The following is a 16,954-nucleotide window of genomic DNA, read 5'->3' as shown; positions in this document are numbered from 1 at the left end:
ACAACCATTTTCAAGTCTTGCATAGATTTTCAAGCAGATTTAATTCAAAACTCCACCACTCAGGAACATTCACGGTATTCTTGGTAGGCAACTCCAGTGTAGGTTTGCCCTTGTGTTCTAGGTTATTGTCCACCTGAAAGGTGAATTCCTCTCCCAGTATCTGGTGGAAAGCAGACTGAACCAGATTACCCTTTAGCATTTTGCCTGTGATTTGCTCCATTCTGTGTATTTTTTATCCGGAAAAACTACTCAGTCCTTAACTCTTACATCTAGACGTTCCGCTAGCGGAACACCTGCTCCAATATCCAATGATGGGCGTGGCGCGAAATACAAATTCCTCGAAAATCCAAAAACTTCAATTTTTCAAACATATGACTATTTTACACCATTTTAAAGACAAGACTCTCCTTTATCTAACCACACTGTCCGATTTCAAAAAGGCTTTACAGCGAAAGCAAAACATTAGATTATGTCAGCAGAGTACCCAGCCAGAAATAATCAGACACCCATTTTTCAAGCTAGCATATAATGTCACAAAAAACAAAACCACAGCTAAATGCAGCACTAACCTTTGATGATCTTCATCAGATGACACTCCTAGGACATTATGTTATACAATACATGCATGTTTTGTTCAATCAAGTTCATATTTATATCAAAAACCAGCTTTTTACATTAGCATGTGACGTTCAGAACTAGCATTCCCACCGGACACTTCCGGTGAATTTACTAAATTACTCACGATAAACGTTCACAAAAAACATAACAATTATTTTAAGAATTATAGATACAGAACTCCTTTATGCAATCGCGATGTCCGATTTTAAAATAGCTTTTCGGTGAAAGCACATTTTGCAATATTCTGAGTAGATAGCCCGGCCATCATGGCTAGCTATTTTGACACCCACCAAGTTTGGTACTCACCAAACTCCGATTTACTATAAGAAAAATTGGATTACCTTTGCTGTTCTTCGTCAGAATGCACTCCCAGGACTTCTACTTCAATAACAAATGTTGGTTTGGTTCCAAATAATCCATAGTTATATCCAAATAGCGACGTTTTGTTGTGCATTCAAGACACTATCCGAAGGGTAAAGAAGGGTGACGCGCCCGGCGCGTTTCTTGACAAAAAATTTCAAAATATTCCATTACCGTACTTCGAAGCATGTCAAACGCTGTTTAAAATACATTTTTATGCGATTTTTCTCGTAAAAAAGCGATAATATTCCGACCAGGAAACCCTGTTTTCGTTCAAAGACTGAAAATAAAAACATGGAGTCGTCTTGTGCACGCGTGCGCCAGTCTCATTGTTCTCAGATTGACCACTTACCAAATGCGCTACTGTTTTTCAGCCATGGCCTGCAAAGTCATCATTCAACGTTCTGGCGCCTTCTGAGAGCCTATGGGAGCGTTAGAAAATGTCACGTTACAGCAGAGATCCCCTGTTTTGGATAGAGATGATCAAGAAGGCCAAGAAATAGTCAGAGAGGGCGCTTCCTGTTTGGAATCTTCTCAGGTTTTGGCCTGCCAAATGAGTTCTGTTTATACTCACAGACACCATTCAAACAGTTTTAGAAACTTTGGAGTGTTTTCTATCCAAAGCTAATAATTATATGCATATTCTAGTTTCTGGGCAGGAGTAATAATCAGATTAAATCGGGTACGTTTTTTATCCGGACGTGAAAATACTGCCCCCTATCCATAACAAGTTAATGATTATAAGCACACCCATAACATGATGCAGCTGCTACTAATCTTGAAATTGTGGAGAGTGGTACTCAGTAATGTGTTGTATTGGATTTTCCCCAAACATAACACTTTGTATTCAGGACAAAAAGTAAATTGCTTTGACACATTTTTTTGCAGTATTACTTTAGTGCCTTGTAGCAAACAGGATGCATGTTTTTGAATATTTGTATTCTGTACAGGCTTCCTTTTCACTCTGTCAATTAGGTTAATATTATGGAGTAACTACAATGTTGTTGATCCATCCTCAGTTTTTTCCTATCACTGCCATTCAACTCTGTAACTGTTTTAGAGTCACCACTGGCCTCATGCTGAAATCGCTGAGTGGTTTCCTTCCTCTCCGGCAAAGGAGTTAGGAAGGTTGCTTATATCTTTGTAGTGACTGGGCGTACTGATACACCATCCAAAGTGTAATTAATAACTTTACTAGGCTCGAAGGGATATTCGATGTCTGCTTTACAAAAAAAAAGCAGTTATTTACCATTGAAAAACCTCCCAGGTCTGTTGTTGTATCATTTTTAATTAATAAGTAAAACATTTGAACAATATAATTCCACTTTGATATTATGCGGTATTCTGTGTAGGTCAGTGACCCCCCCAAAAATATGGAAAAGTCAAGGGATGTGAATAGTTTCTGAAGACATTGTATATTTATATTCCAGTGTCTGACATTGCTCGTTCTGATATTTCTTAGTTACTTTATTTTTCTGGATTATGTGTATATTGTGTCTTTATTTATTGATAGGTATTGCTGCACTGCTGGAGCTAGAAACACAAGCATTTTGCTGCATGTGAGACAACATCTGCAAATTTGTGTATTCGACCAATAAACTTATTTGATTTGAGTACAAAGCTAAAATAATAGTGACAAACAAACCTTGCATGCTCTTTGGATAGACTGTGGGAGATAGAAGACACACCAGCGGCTGACCAAAGAGATTGGTGAAATTCTACATGGAGATACAAAAAAGCATTAAATATCAGCATTAGTAAGGATCACACCAGAGTGAATTCCCAAAAGGAATAGCCCACTTTTCCATAAATGCATCGTAAAATGAGTCAAACAAGTTGTTAACAAAAGGTGATCCCCTAAGTAAGCTCTACATGCCTTGTTCTCCATCTTTACTCCATATCTTGAATACTGGTGCTCCCCCAGCGTTGTGTTTTGGCACCTTGATTATTTTGTTTTTATACAACAACTAATAATAAAAAGATGAAAATCCAGTGAACTACCATCAACCAATTTAAGTATGCTGATGAAAATCTTAATGAAAACAATTTGTTGAGTGTTTTGGCAATGTCTGAAAAGCGCCCCAAAATTACCATTTACCATCATCTTAACACATTTGTTTTCAATTGTGATGAATGTAATTCTCACCAACCTTATAGGCTGTGCTGTTGGAGGAGTCTACAATGACAAAGAGAGGCTTCCGGGTGAAAGGGAACAAGTCTCCAGGGTAAAAGGCTAAGGCATACAGGAGTCAACAGTCATTGCATGTACACACACACACACATGCTTTATCTTGGCCAGGTCGCAATTGTAAATGAGAACTTGTTCTCAACTTGCCTACCTGGTTAAATATAGGTGAAATACATTTTTTTTTTTAAATAGTACAAATGTAACAGTATAGCTTCCGTCCCTCTCCTCGCCCCTACCTGGGCTCGAACAAGGGACCCTCTGCACACATAGACAACAGCCACCCTCGAAGCATCGTTACCCATTGCGCCACAAAAGCCGCGGCCCTTGCAGAGCAAGGGGAACAACAATTTCTGGTAAATATCGTAGAGTGTGTTTATAAATAACATGGGCTGTGCGAAAAGTTCAATGTACCTTTTTAAAGGCCAATACTGTACATGCATCTCATGTCTGCCAAACGTTAGAAAACATTGAGGACAGTCAGCGCCTGATCTTTACCAGTGCATCTCTTTTTGGGCTTGGTTCCTTTTCTGCACCGTCTCCCCGTTTACCACATCACGGTTCGTGTTGGTGAGGACTCCTCCAAAGTCATATGGTCCTGATAGAAAGACAAAGTTAAATACATTTTTGGGAAGAAATTATCAGATTAATTTCAGCTCCTGCTTCAAGAAGCTGACCATTGAGTGTGTGTGTGTTTACAAAATGCTGGTGTACCCTCATAATCCAAGCATCCAGTAGGGAAGACTCCAGTAGCTGAAAGATAGACGAGCAGCACACTGTTCACTGGCAACTCCTACAAAAAAAACAGCCAATACCATCCTAAATGTTTTGAGCTTGGTCAAACCTACATTAATGTACTCAAAATATACATTTAAAGAAAAAAATCTATTTACAGTGTTAAATAAACACTAATATGTGAGAACAATATTTTAGGAGAATTCTTTTTTCATTTTGGCTTTATAATAAGGTTGGTTTGCAACATGGAAAATAGTTGTGGAAATCTGTTGACTAAAAAATCCACAATGCAATGCACTCTATGGGCTGGCTAGCTAGCTAGCAAACGTAGCTACACATAATAATAGTGTAACGACCCTGGGTTTATAAGCGCGGAAATCGACTCTGCCGCTCGAGCATGCTTTTGCGGCACAGTCGATAGCGCGCCGGACTTCGGGCTTGAAGGTCGAGGGTTCGAGACCTGCTCCCTGCTGTTTCATTACAATACCAAAGACAATATTAGTATGTAATGTAGCTAGTTAGTGCAGTTTGTTTAGGTGATTTTAGAGCTATCAATTTAAGAGTCTACAATCTCACCATGTTCAACCTGCAGATCAATGTGCCTCACAGAGTGGAGAATGACATTAGCAATGGCAGATATACTTTTGAGGAGATGGGAAACGTTGCCATTGCTACGTCAATGGGCTGTGCGGTGCATTCTGGGCGATTCTGGGACAAGTACCACTCTTCTTCAAGGCGCTCAAAACCCAATATTAGCACACATTTCGTCAACAACAAGTACAACATTACAAATCTTTTCAGAGATGTGAGATAATTAAGTTGCTATCTGTAATACAGTATAGCTTTGAAATCGTGACATTACGTACTTTAAGGAAAATAGGCACGTTCCTCGATTAAAAGTACCAACAATAAGCACTTGACTTTGAGAAGGGAATGCATGGCGATTAGCTTAATAACCGCGTGACAAAGTGAACGCGATTGGTCAACAGTCTGCTGAGTGGGGCGTTTAACTTCCTTCATTCATTGGATTCCTATCTCCTTTCTATAATATCTCTGGCAACGACACCATGCAATGCACCCTGGACTAAAGAGGTAAACAAATAGGAAAAAAGTGCTAGACCCTCTGTTAAATTACACATTTCTCGAGGTAGGAATATCACTCGAATGAGCCATTGCTCATATTTTAGAGAATACATCTTCCCGAGTTATGACATCGGTCAGTATTGAAATCTGACATGTATGATAGACATTTTAGTGATCTAAAATTCATATCCCTATTAATTTCCAGTGTAGTGAGAGCAAATTTATCACAATGCTACGTCATACCGGATGGATTTCTGCCTGCTTGAACACCAATAACTCAGATACACATGAAAACATGAAATGACCCAGGGAATTGATAGAACCTTTCCTTCAATTTACATTTTGTTCAATTCTGATAGGATTCCATTAGGATGTACTCTAAAACAGGATATGTTGTTTCTTCTGTTCAGCGGTTACATTTCCATTGGGTAAGACTTGATTTGATGTAAAATTATCTCAGAGGTAAGCTAGACTGATCATTTTTTGCAGAGGACAGTACCACTAAATGGACTACATAAAAGCTACTGGCAATTTCCAAAAACCACCGGAGCTTAAAAAAGGCAGATACAGGTGAGGGTGATGAAAAATATATTAAAAGTAGCAATAACTTTCTTCAGCTCAGCCAAGCATGGCTAAGCCGACAATAGGAACATGAAGGCAGAGCAGATTGGACGGGGGGAGTCAGATGGAGACTAACCTTAAAGGAGGCAGACAAAAAGGTGTAGAGCTGGCTGAACGTTGGCTTGTACAGCAGGTACTTGTGAGGGTTCTCCCTCTTGGCTGGCTTCTCGCTGGGTTCCTGTGAAGGAAGACATGGGGTAAGGGCCTGTGAAGGAAGAACGTGAGTAAGCAGCTGTTTAAAGGACAGGTTTCATGCAGGGTTGCCAGCACTGCCTTTCGCCCGAAATCGCATGAGACTTTTACATTTGCAATATTCTGGATGTGTCGTTGTTCAAAAGACATTCATGTAATAAGCATTTTCAGTATTCCCCCTCACCAATGTTCCATGTTTAGATGTCGTTGTTGCCAGGTTGACTGGTTCCCGCTCCAAAGTTTGGAGAATGCGGAACATATCGATGGTTAGCTCACTGAACTTCACCTAACAAACACAAAATAATATAGTTTAGAATGTGGGTCTACAGACTGGTCTAGGGGTTGTTTTAGGGCTGGGCTTTAGACTAGAATGTATGCGTTCAAACACCTGGTTGTTGCAGTTGCCAATGATTAGTGCATCTGCCAGGGTGAGCTGACCAACCACCATGCCCTGTTCCAACAGAGGCATGCCCCTCTCCTGTAGCCGATTGGATATGACGACCACAGTATTTTCATTGTTCAGCACCACAACTGGGTCTGCCTGCTCACAGAAACAAACACACACTTTACAATTGTATCATGCGCAGCTTCCCTTGTACTCCATTGTGCACACCATTCCAGTAGCACGTGTGTGGTACACAATCTTTCACTCAAATTAAAGATTTACAGAAATGTACAATCATAATTTCCCCCCAAAATCCAGAATGAAATACAGTACTTCATGTTGAATAGGTTAGTCACTGGTGTATGTACTTTAGTAATGGTCGTTGGGCAACATCCTTCTTTTCAAATGTTTGCTGACCTGTGGAGGCCTCCTTTAAGTGCTGCTATATCCTTCATTCATAAGTTATGATGACATTTCCCCTTTCATAGTAGGCAATAGGCAGTAGAAACAGAAGGTAAAAGGCATCAGGTGATTCAGTCGGTTATTCTTTGGGATCTGACCTCCACAAAAGCTGCCACTTCCTGTAAGACCAGATTCCATTCTAACTGATCTTCTGTGTTGAATCGCTGCGTATAGTCCTCAATTTCCTCTGACAGCTCCTACAGGAAGGGAGACAGATATTATGTACACAAACACACTAATGCCTGTACAGTTTAAAAACTATTGCTGCTTGTAGGATCTTAAAGGAAATATATTTCAATTACAGTCAGAGGTTTACTAGAATAAACATTTCAGGCTGAAACTTGAGTTCTTTGTTCCTGTGTTTTCTGCACCCCACTTCATACAAAACCCCAATATAATAAAATACAAAAAAAAGGCCTAAATAAATACAAATAAGATTGAAGGGATTCAGAACTTCCTCTGGTTCTTGTTTGTTTTTCTCAGGTTTCTTACCTTGACCAGCACTTTCACTAGGTCCATCTTGTTCAGAAGTAAACAAACTACAATGTAGCGGGCATAATACCGAAGTTTCTTCACTACCAACTCAGGCCTAACATGAGGGGCGGAGACAATAGAAGGAGAGTTGTGTTACAATCTAAGCAAAATACAGTGAGTCATCCCAGGTAAGCACAAAAACACACAAGTAAAATGTTTTGCACCAGGACTAAATTTATCTACATTTTGGAACATTCACGCTGTCATCAACAATTTTGTCACTGCAGGTATTCTACACTTACAGTGCATTTGGAAAGTATTCAAATCCCTTCACTTTTTACACATTTTGTTACAGCCTTATTCTTAAAAATATATAATTTCCCCCCTCATCAATCTACACACACACACACACAATATCCCATAATGACAAAGTAAAAACAGGTTTTTAGAAATTCTCGCTAATATTTTTTTTAAAGGACATCTCACACTTACATAAGTATTCAGACCCTTTACTCAGTACTTTGTTGAAGCACCTTTGGCAGCGATTACAGCCTTGAGTCTTCTTGGGTATGACGCTACAAACTTAGCACACCTGTATTTGGAGAGTGTGTCCAATTCTTCTCGGCAGATCCTATCCTCTCAAGCTCTGTCATGTTGAATGGAAAGCGTTGCTGCACAGGTATTTTCAGGTCTCTCCAGAGATGTTCGATCGGGTTCAAGTCCGGTCTTTGGCTTGGCCACTCAAGGCCATTCAGAGACTTGTCCCGAAGCCACTCCTGCGTTGACTTGGCTGTGTGCTTAGGGTTGATGTCCTGTTGAAGGTGAAACTTCGCCACAGTTGGAGATCCTGAGCGCTCTGGAGCAGGCTTTCATCAAGGATCTCTATACTTTGCACAGTTCATCTTTGCCTCGATCCTGGCTAGTCTCCCAATCCCTTCAGCTGAAAAACATCCCCACAGCATGATGCTGCCACCATGCTTCACCGTGGGGATGGTGCCAGGTTTCCTCCAGACGTGACGCTTGGCATTCAGTGGCAAAGTGTTCAATCTTAGTTTCAACAGACCAGAGAATCTTGTTTCTCATGGTCAGAGTCCTTTAAGGGCCCTTTGGCAAACTCTAAGTGGGCTGTCACATGCCTTTTACTGAGGAGTGGCTTCCACCTGGCCACTCTACCATAAAGGCCTGATTGGTGGAGTGCTACAGAGATCGAGTTCAGGGAAGAGAGAGAGAGAGATACAGCTGCATGTAAGCTCTCACATTTCCAACATGTTTTTTACAAAAATATATATTTGGAGTTAGATAAACTTGAATTTTTTTGGAAGGGACATATACAGGATGCTACCCTCCACAGCATAACCTTCACTCCAGATCAAAACTCCAAACATACAACCTAATTTTGGACAAAATTACCTGGAAGGATTAATACTATCAATTACACCATCCAACCTGGAACTAAGACAGACCAGACAGACCAAATACAACTTCAATTAGCACTGAGGTGTGAAGTGAGAGGTGCCTTTGAGCCCAACAAATGGCAGGCTACCCAACCCAAATCCGGAGGCCTTGAAGCCTCCTCCCGCTGTTCAGAGACCATCCACTGGCATTTTCTACAAGAAATCTGCCTCCAGAAATAAAAGCTTCTCCCAAGTGGGTGTGACACCAACTCCCATTGCCTGCTGCACTGCAGCTTGGATTCCACCTGGCAATCTGTTCGTTGTCTGCCCTGGCTTGTCTCCCCGTCTGGTACATGTACTCCCACCACACTCCCCCCTCTCCTCTCGCTCTCCTCCAGCACACACGCACAGGTGGGGTGAGTGATTCTGAACTTACAATGGCTAGCCCCAAGTCATTATATTGCATTTCTTGTGCATTTTGCTATTTGCCTCATGACACCTGCATGCTTTGTTGACTATGAACGTTCTTGTTTACTGACTAGCCCTGATGCTCCTCCCTCTTTTTCCCCTGCCCCGCTACATAGGTTCTCCCTGCAGGAGGTCACTGAGTCCAAGGTGCTAAAGGAGCTTCTTAAACTTGACTCCAAAACGACATCTGGGTCAGATGGTTTAGACCCTTTATTCTTTAAAGGTTGCTGCCCCTATCATCGCCAAGGTTATCTCTGACCTTTTTAACTCGTCTCTCCTCTCTGGGGAGAGACAGCCTCCCATTGCTTGGAAGGCAGCCACAGTTCATCCATTATTTAAAAGGGGGAGATCAAGCTGATCCTAACTGTTATATGCCTATTTCTATTTTGCCCTGTTTATCAAAAGTGTTGGAAAGAACTTGTCAATAATCAACTGACTGGCTTACTTGATGTCTATAGTATTGTCTCTGGTATGCAATCTGGTTTCCGCTCAGGTTATGGATGTGTCACTGCAACCTTAAAGGTCCTCAATGATGTCACCATTGCCCTTGATTCTAAGCAATGTTGTGCTGCTATTTTTATTGACTTGGCCAAAGCTTTTTGATACAGTAGACCATTCCATTCTTGTTGGCCGGCTAAGGAGTATTGGTGTCTCTGAGGGGTCTTTGGCCTGGTTTGCTAACTACCTCTCTCAAAGAGTGCAGTGTATAAAGCAGGGATGCAAACTGGTGAGGGCCCAAAAAGGTGACACATTTTCTTTGCACTGAAACACACAAAACATCCCTGCTAAGGGGATTTTTATTTTAAATCAGCTTTAAAATTCAGATTTCTAGTGACTTTTAGGCTGAATCCCTTCTTGAAATGCAGGTTAACTGTGTACTAATTAAACAACAAAGAATATGATCTACATGATCAGTCTCTGTTTGTCAAATAAAAAGTGGTTAATGTGAACCTAACTCATAGCTAAACATTTTAAGGAAAACAATCCAATGTTATTTCAAATCAAACCAAATTTTATTTGTCACATGCGCCGAATACAACAGGTGTAGATCTTACAGTGAAATGCTTACTTACAAGCCCTAACCAACAATGCAATTTAAAAATAAATAATAATAACAATATGAAATAAAAGTAACAAATAATTAAAGAGCATCAGTAAAATAACAATAGCGAGGCTAGGCTATATTACGGGGGTACCGGTACAGAGTCAATGTGGGGGCACCAGTTAGTCAAGGTAATTGAGGTAATATGTAGGTAGAGTTACTAAAGTGACTATGCATAGATAATAAGAGTGTAGCAGCAGTGTAAAGGGGGTGGGGGAAATGCAAATATTCTGGTTAGTCATCTGATTAGATGTTCAGGAGTCTTATGGCTTGAGGGTAGAAGCTGTTTAGAAGCCTGATGGACCTAGACTTGGCGCTCCGGTACCGCTTGCCATGCGGTAGCAGAGAGAACAGTCTATGACTAGCGTGGCTGGAGTCTGACCATGTTTAGGGCGTTCCTCTGACACCGCCTGGTAAATAGGTCCTGGATGGCAGGAAGCTTGGCCCCAGTGATGTACTGGGCCGTTAGGACTATTAGACTCAGACAGGGAGAGGAGGAAAATGTCAGTGAAGATTCTTGCTAGGTCAGCACATGCTCGGAGTGCACGTCCCGGTAATCCGTCTGGCCCTGCGGCCTTGTGAATGTTGACCTATTAAAGGTCTTACTCACATCAGCTGCGGATAGCGTGATCACACAGTCGTCCGGAACAGCTGATGCTCTCATGCATGTTTCAGTGTTATTTGCCTCGAAGCGAGCATAGAAGTAATTTAGCTCATCTGGTAGGCTCGTGTCACTGGGCAGCTCTCTGCTGTGCTTCCCTTTGTAATCTGAAATAGTTTGCAAGCCCTGCCACATCCAACAAGCGTCGGAGCCAGTGTAGTAGGATTCGATCTTAGCCCTGTATTGATGCTTTGCCTGTTTGATGGTTCGTCGGAGGGCATAGTGGGATTTATTATAAGCTTCCGGGTTGGAGTCCCGCTCCTTGAAAGCGGCAGCTCTACCCTTTAGCTCAGTGCGGATGTTGCCTGTAATCCATTGCTTCTGGTTGGGGATGTACGTACAGTCACTGTGGGCTATAGATGAAGCCAGTGACTGACGTGGTGTACTCCTTAATGCCATCGGAAGAATCCCAGAACATATTCCAGTCTGTGCTAGCAAAACAGTCCTGTAGCTTAGCATCTGCTTCATCTGACCGCTTTTTTATTGACTGAGTCACTGGTGCTTCCTCCTTTAATTTTTGCTTGTAATGAGGAATCAGGAGGATATAATTATGGTCAGATTTGCCAAATGGAGGGCAAGGGAGAGCTTTGTCCGTCTCTGTGTGTGGAGTAAAGGTGGTCTAGAGTTTTTTTCCCTCTGGTTGCACATTTAAACTTTCTGGGCTAGGGGGCAGTATTTTCACGGCCAGATAAAAAACGTACCCGATTTAAACTGGTTACTACTCTTGCCCAGAAACGAGAATATGCATAGTATTAGTAGATTTGGATAGAAAACACTCTAAAGTTTCTAAAACTGTTTGAATGGTGTCTGTGAGTATAACAGAACTCATATGGCAGGCAAAAACCTGAGAAGATTCCAAGCAGGAAGTGCCCTGTCTGCGATTTTGTAGTTCTGATTTTGCTTGTTTATCGAAACTACAGTATCCGTGGGGTATATTGCACTTTCTAAGGATTCCATTGGCTCTCTAAAGCCGCCAGAAAGTGGATTGGGGCGTCACCTGTCTCTGGGCAAAGTATAGTAACTCAGTTTGTCAGTAGTCTGCCTGAGGACAAAGGGAATGGAAATGCGCATTCACGAGACCTCGCCATTTTTTCTTTCCCTCTTTGAATGAATACAACATTGTCCGGTTGGAATATTATTGCTATTTTACGAGAAAAATAGCATAAAAATTGATTTTAAACAGCGTTTGACATGCTTCTAAGTACGGTAATGGAACATTTTGAATTTTTTTGTGTCAATATGCGCTCGCGCGTTACCCTTTGGATAGTGACCTGAACGCACAAACAAAACTGAGATATTTGCACATAACTATGGATTATTTGGAACAAAAACAACATTTGTTGTGGAAGCAGCAGTCCTGGGAGTGCATTCTGACGAAGGTAATCCAATTTTTCTAATAGTAATTCTGAGTTTAGTGAGCCCCGACATTGGCGGGTGTCTGAATAGCTAGCCTTGATGGCCGAGCTATGTACTCAGAATATTGCAAAATGTGCTTTCGCCGAAAAGCTATTTTAAAATCTGACACCGCGATTGCATAAAGGAGTTCTCTATCTATAATTCTTAAAATAATTGTTATGTATTTTGTGAACGTTTATGCTGAGTAATTTAGTAAATTCACCGGAAGTTTTCGGTGGGTATGCTAGTTCTAAACATCACATGCTAATGTAAAAAGCTGTTTTTTAATATAAATATGAACTTGATTGAACAAAACATGCATGTATTGTATAACATAATTTCCTAGGAGTGTCATCTGATGAAGATCATCAAAGGTTAGTGCTGCATTTAGCTGTGTTTTGGGTTTTTGTGACATATATGCTTGCTTGAAAAATGGCTGTGTGGTTATTTCTGGCTATGTACTCTCCTAACATAATCTAATGTTTTGCTTTCACTGTAAAGCCTTTTTGAAATCGGACAATGTGGTTAGATTAACGAGAGTCTTATCTTTCAAATGGTGTAAAATAGTCGTATGTTTGAAATATTGAAATTATAGCATTTTTGAGGTTTTGAATTTCACGCCACGCTCTACCACTGGCTGTTGAATAGAGTGGGATGCTCACGTCCCACCTAGCCCAGAGAAGTTAACATGCTGGTGGAAATTTGGTAAAAGGATTTAAAGTTTCCCTGCATTAAAGTCCCCAGCCACTAGGAGCGTTTTCCTGTTTGCTTATGACGGTATACAGCTCAATAAGTGTGGTCTTAGTGCAAGCATCGGTCTGTGGTGGTATGTAGACAGCTACGAAAAAAACGGATAAAAACTCTAGGTAGATAGTGTGGTCTACAGCTTATCATGAGTCTACCTCAGGCGATCAAAACCTCAAGACTTCCTTAGATATCGTGCACCAGCTGTTGTTTACAAATATACATAGACCCAACCCCTTTTCTTACCAGAGGCTGCTGTTCTATCCTGCCGATATGGTGTAAAACCCGCCAGCTGTATGTTGTTCATGTCATCGTTCAGCGACAACTCAGTGAAACATAAGATATTACAGTTAATGTCCCGTTGGTAGTTTTATCTTGCTCGTAAGTCATCAATTTTATTTTCCAATGATTGCATGTTTGCCAATAGAACGTCATGGCAGTGGAGGTTTACTCACTCGCCTATGAATTCTCAGAAGGCAGCCCAACATCCTCCCCTTTTTCTCCGTTGTCTTCTCTTCACGCAAATGACGGGGATTTGGGCCTGTTCCCGGGAAAGCAGTATATCCTTCACATCGGACTCGTCAGACTCGTTAAAGGAAAAAGCTTCTACCAGTTCGTAGTGAGTAATAGCTGTTCTGATGTCCAGAAGTTATTTTTGGTCATAAGAGATGGTAGCAGCAACATTATGTACAAAATACGTTTAAAAAAAAGTTACAAACAATGCAAAAAAACGAACAAAATAACACAGTTGGTTAGGAGCACGTAAAACATCAGCCATCCTCTCCGGCGCCATTCTATCATGTTCTATTTGTTGCCTAGACTTTACTGCAAATGACACTCAAGTCCACAGAATAAACAATACATTAATATTTTATACTGGTTTATACATTTACATTTACATTTAAGTCATTTAGCAGACGCTCTTATCCAGAGCGACTTACAAATTGGTGCATTCACCTTATGATATCCAGGGGAACAACCACTTTACAATAGTGCATCTAAATCTTTTAAGGGGTGGGGGTGGGGGGGGGTTAGAAGGATTACTTTATCCTATCCCAGGTATTCCTTAAAGAGGTGGGGTTTCAGGTTTCTCCGGAAGGTGGTGATTGACTCCGCTGTCCTGGCGTCGTGACGGAGCTTGTTCCACCATTGGGGTGCCAGAGCAGCGAACAGTTTTGACTGGGCTGAGCGGGAACTGTGCTTCCTCAGAGGTAGGGAGGCGAGCAGGCCAGAGGTGGATGAACGCAGTGCCCTTGTTTGGGTGTAGGGCCTGATCAGAGCCTGAAGGTACGGAGGTGCCGTTCCCCTCACAGCTCCGTAGGCAAGCACCATGGTCTTGTAGCGGATGCGAGCTGGATCGGGTCACCGCCTTGATGTTAGTGGAGAACGACAGGGTGTTGTCCAGGGTCATGCCAAGGTTCTTAGCACTCTGGGAGGAGGACACAAGGGAGTTGTCAACCGTGATGGCGAGATCATGGAACGGGCAGTCCTTCCCCGGGAGGAAGAGCAGCTCCGTCTTGCCGAGGTTCAGCTTGAGGTGGTGATCCGTCATCCACACTGATATGTCTGCCAGACATGCAGAGATGCGATTCGCCACCTGGTTATCAGAAGGGGGAAAGGAGAAGATTAATTGTGTGTCGTCTGCATAGCAATGATAGGAGAGACCATGTGAGGGTATGACAGAGCCAAGTGACTTGGTGTATAGCGAGAATAGGAGAGGACCTAGAACAGAGCCCTGGGGGACACCAGTGGTGAGAGCACGTGGTGCGGAGACAGATTCTCGCCACGCCACCTGGTAGGAGCGACCTGTCAGGTAGGACGCAATCCAAGCGTGGGCCGCGCCGGAGATGCCCAGCTCGGAGAGGGTGGAGAGGAGGATCTGATGGTTCACAGTATCAAAGGCAGCAGATAGGTCTAGAAGGATGAGAGCAGTCTCAGTTGAATGCCCAGTCTTGAAACCTGACTGATTAGGATCAAGAAGGTCATTCTGAGAGAGATAGCAGGAGAGCTGGCCAAGGACGGCACGTTCAAGAGTTTTGGAGAGAAAAGAAAGAAGGGATACTGGTCTGTAGTTGTTGACATCGGAGGGATCGAGTGTAGGTTTTTTCAGAAGAGGTGCAACACTCGCTCTCTTGAAGACGGAAGGGACGTAGCCAGCGGTCAAGGATGAGTTGATGAGTGAGGTGAGGTAGGGGAGAAGGTCTCCGGAAATGGTCTGGAGAAGAGAGGAGGGGATAGGGTCAAGTGGGCAGGTTGTTGGGCGGCCAGCCGTCACAAGACGCGAGATTTCATCTGGAGAGAGAGGGGAGAAAGAGGTCAAAGCACAGGGTAGGGCAGTGTGAGCAGGACCAGCGGTGTCGTTTGACTTAGCAAACGAGGATCGGATGTCGTCAACCTTCTTTTCAAAATGGTTGACGAAGTCATCCGCAGAGAGGGAGGAGGGGGGGAGGAGGATTCAGGAGGGAGGAGAAGGTAGCAAAGAGCTTCCTAGGGTTAGAGGCAGATGCTTGGAATTTAGAGTGGTAGAAAGTGGCTTTAGCAGCAGAGACAGAAGAGGAAAATGTAGAGAGGAGGGATTGAAAGGATGCCAGGTCCGCAGGGAGGCGAGTTTTCCTCCATTTCCGCTCGGCTGCCCGGAGCCCTGTTCTGTGAGCTCGCAGTGAGTCGTCGAGCCACGGAGCAGGAGGGGAGGACCGAGCCGGCCTGGAGGATAGGGGACAGAGAAAATCAAAGGATGCAGAAAGGGAGGAGAGGAGGGTTGAGGAGGCAGAATCAGGAGATTGGTTGGAGAAGGGTTGAGCAGAGGGAAGAGATGATAGGATGGAAGAGGAGAGAGTAGCGGGAGAGAGAGAGCGAAGGTTGGGACGGCGCAATACCATCCGAGTAGGGGCAGAGTGAGAAGTGTTGGATGAGAGCGAGAGGGAAAAGGATACAAGGTAGTGGTCGGAGACTTGGAGGGGATTTGCAATGAGATTAGTGGAAGAACAGCATCTAGTAAAGATGAGGTCAAGCGTATTGCCTGCCTTGTGAGTAGGGGGGAAGGTGAGAGGGTGAGGTCAAAAGAGGAGAGGAGTGGAAAGAAGGAGGCAGAGAGGAATGAGTCAAAGGTAGACGTGGGGAGGTTAAAGTCACCCAGAACTGTGAGAGGTGAGCCATCCTCAGGAAAGGAACTTATCAAGGCGTCAAGCTCATTGATGAACTCTCCAAGGGAACCTGGAGGGCGATAAATGATAAGGATGTTAAGCTTGAAAGGGCTGGTAACTGTGACAGCATGGAATTCAAATGAGGAGATAGACAGATGGGTCAGGGGAGAAAGAGAGAATGTCCACTTGGGAGAGATGAAGATTCCAGTGCCACCACCCCGCTGGCTCGATGCTCTAGGGGTATGCGAGAACACGTGGGCAGACGAGGAGAGAGCAGTAGGAGTAGCAGTGTTATCTGTGGTAATCCATGTTTCCGTCAGCGCCAGGAAGTCTAGGGACTGAGATGAACTAGGCTGAGATGAACTCAGAGATGAACTCAGCCTTGTTGGCCGCAGACCGGCAGTTCCAGAGGCTGCCGGAGACCTGGAACTCCACGTGGGTCGTGCGCGCTGGGACCACCAGGTTAGAGTGGCAGCGGCCACGCGGTGTGAAGCGTTTGTATGGCCTGTGCAGAGGGGAGAGAACAGGGATAGACAGACACATAGTTGACAAGCTACAGAAGAGGCTACGCTAATGCAAAGGAGATTGGAATGACAAGTGGACTACACGTCTCGAATGTTCAGAAAGTTAAGCTTACGTTGCAAAAATCTTATTGACTAAAATGACGAAAATGATACAGTACTGCTGGCTGGTGGAGTAGGCTAGCTAGCAGTGGCTGCGTTGTTGACTTTGTTTGAACGTGTAGCTGGTTAGGTAACCTCGATAGTTTCAGTACTACACCTTGTCATGATACAAAAGCAACTTTGTAGCTAGCTAACATAACACTAATCAAGACGTTCCTTTGTAATGTATTTAGTTTCTACAATGCTGCTCGTCGGTAATAGTTGGCTAGGTTTGGAAAAATGGCGTCGCGGGGGACGGAAATAGCTGGC

General features: G+C 43.2%; 1 protein-coding gene across 1 annotated transcript in view; it reads right to left on the bottom strand.

Annotated features, from left to right (window-relative positions):
* LOC115203768 (protein SCAI-like) overlaps positions 1–16,954 on the bottom strand; it is a 60,298-nt gene that overhangs the window by 1,902 nt on the left and 41,442 nt on the right. The window contains exons 7-15 of the mRNA XM_029768743.1: positions 7,134–7,230; positions 6,740–6,838; positions 6,183–6,335; positions 5,979–6,080; positions 5,679–5,780; positions 3,878–3,956; positions 3,662–3,761; positions 3,129–3,210; positions 2,624–2,696 (exon numbers count right to left, since the gene is read on the bottom strand). Of these exons, the coding sequence (XP_029624603.1) occupies positions 2,624–2,696; positions 3,129–3,210; positions 3,662–3,761; positions 3,878–3,956; positions 5,679–5,780; positions 5,979–6,080; positions 6,183–6,335; positions 6,740–6,838; positions 7,134–7,230 (887 nt within the window). The remainder of the gene's footprint in view (positions 1–2,623; positions 2,697–3,128; positions 3,211–3,661; positions 3,762–3,877; positions 3,957–5,678; positions 5,781–5,978; positions 6,081–6,182; positions 6,336–6,739; positions 6,839–7,133; positions 7,231–16,954) is intronic.

This window comes from Salmo trutta, chromosome 12 (assembly GCF_901001165.1).
Source record: "Salmo trutta chromosome 12, fSalTru1.1, whole genome shotgun sequence".
Classification (NCBI taxonomy): Eukaryota; Metazoa; Chordata; class Actinopteri; order Salmoniformes; family Salmonidae; genus Salmo; species Salmo trutta.
This window is presented reverse-complemented; position numbering and strand designations above follow the sequence as displayed.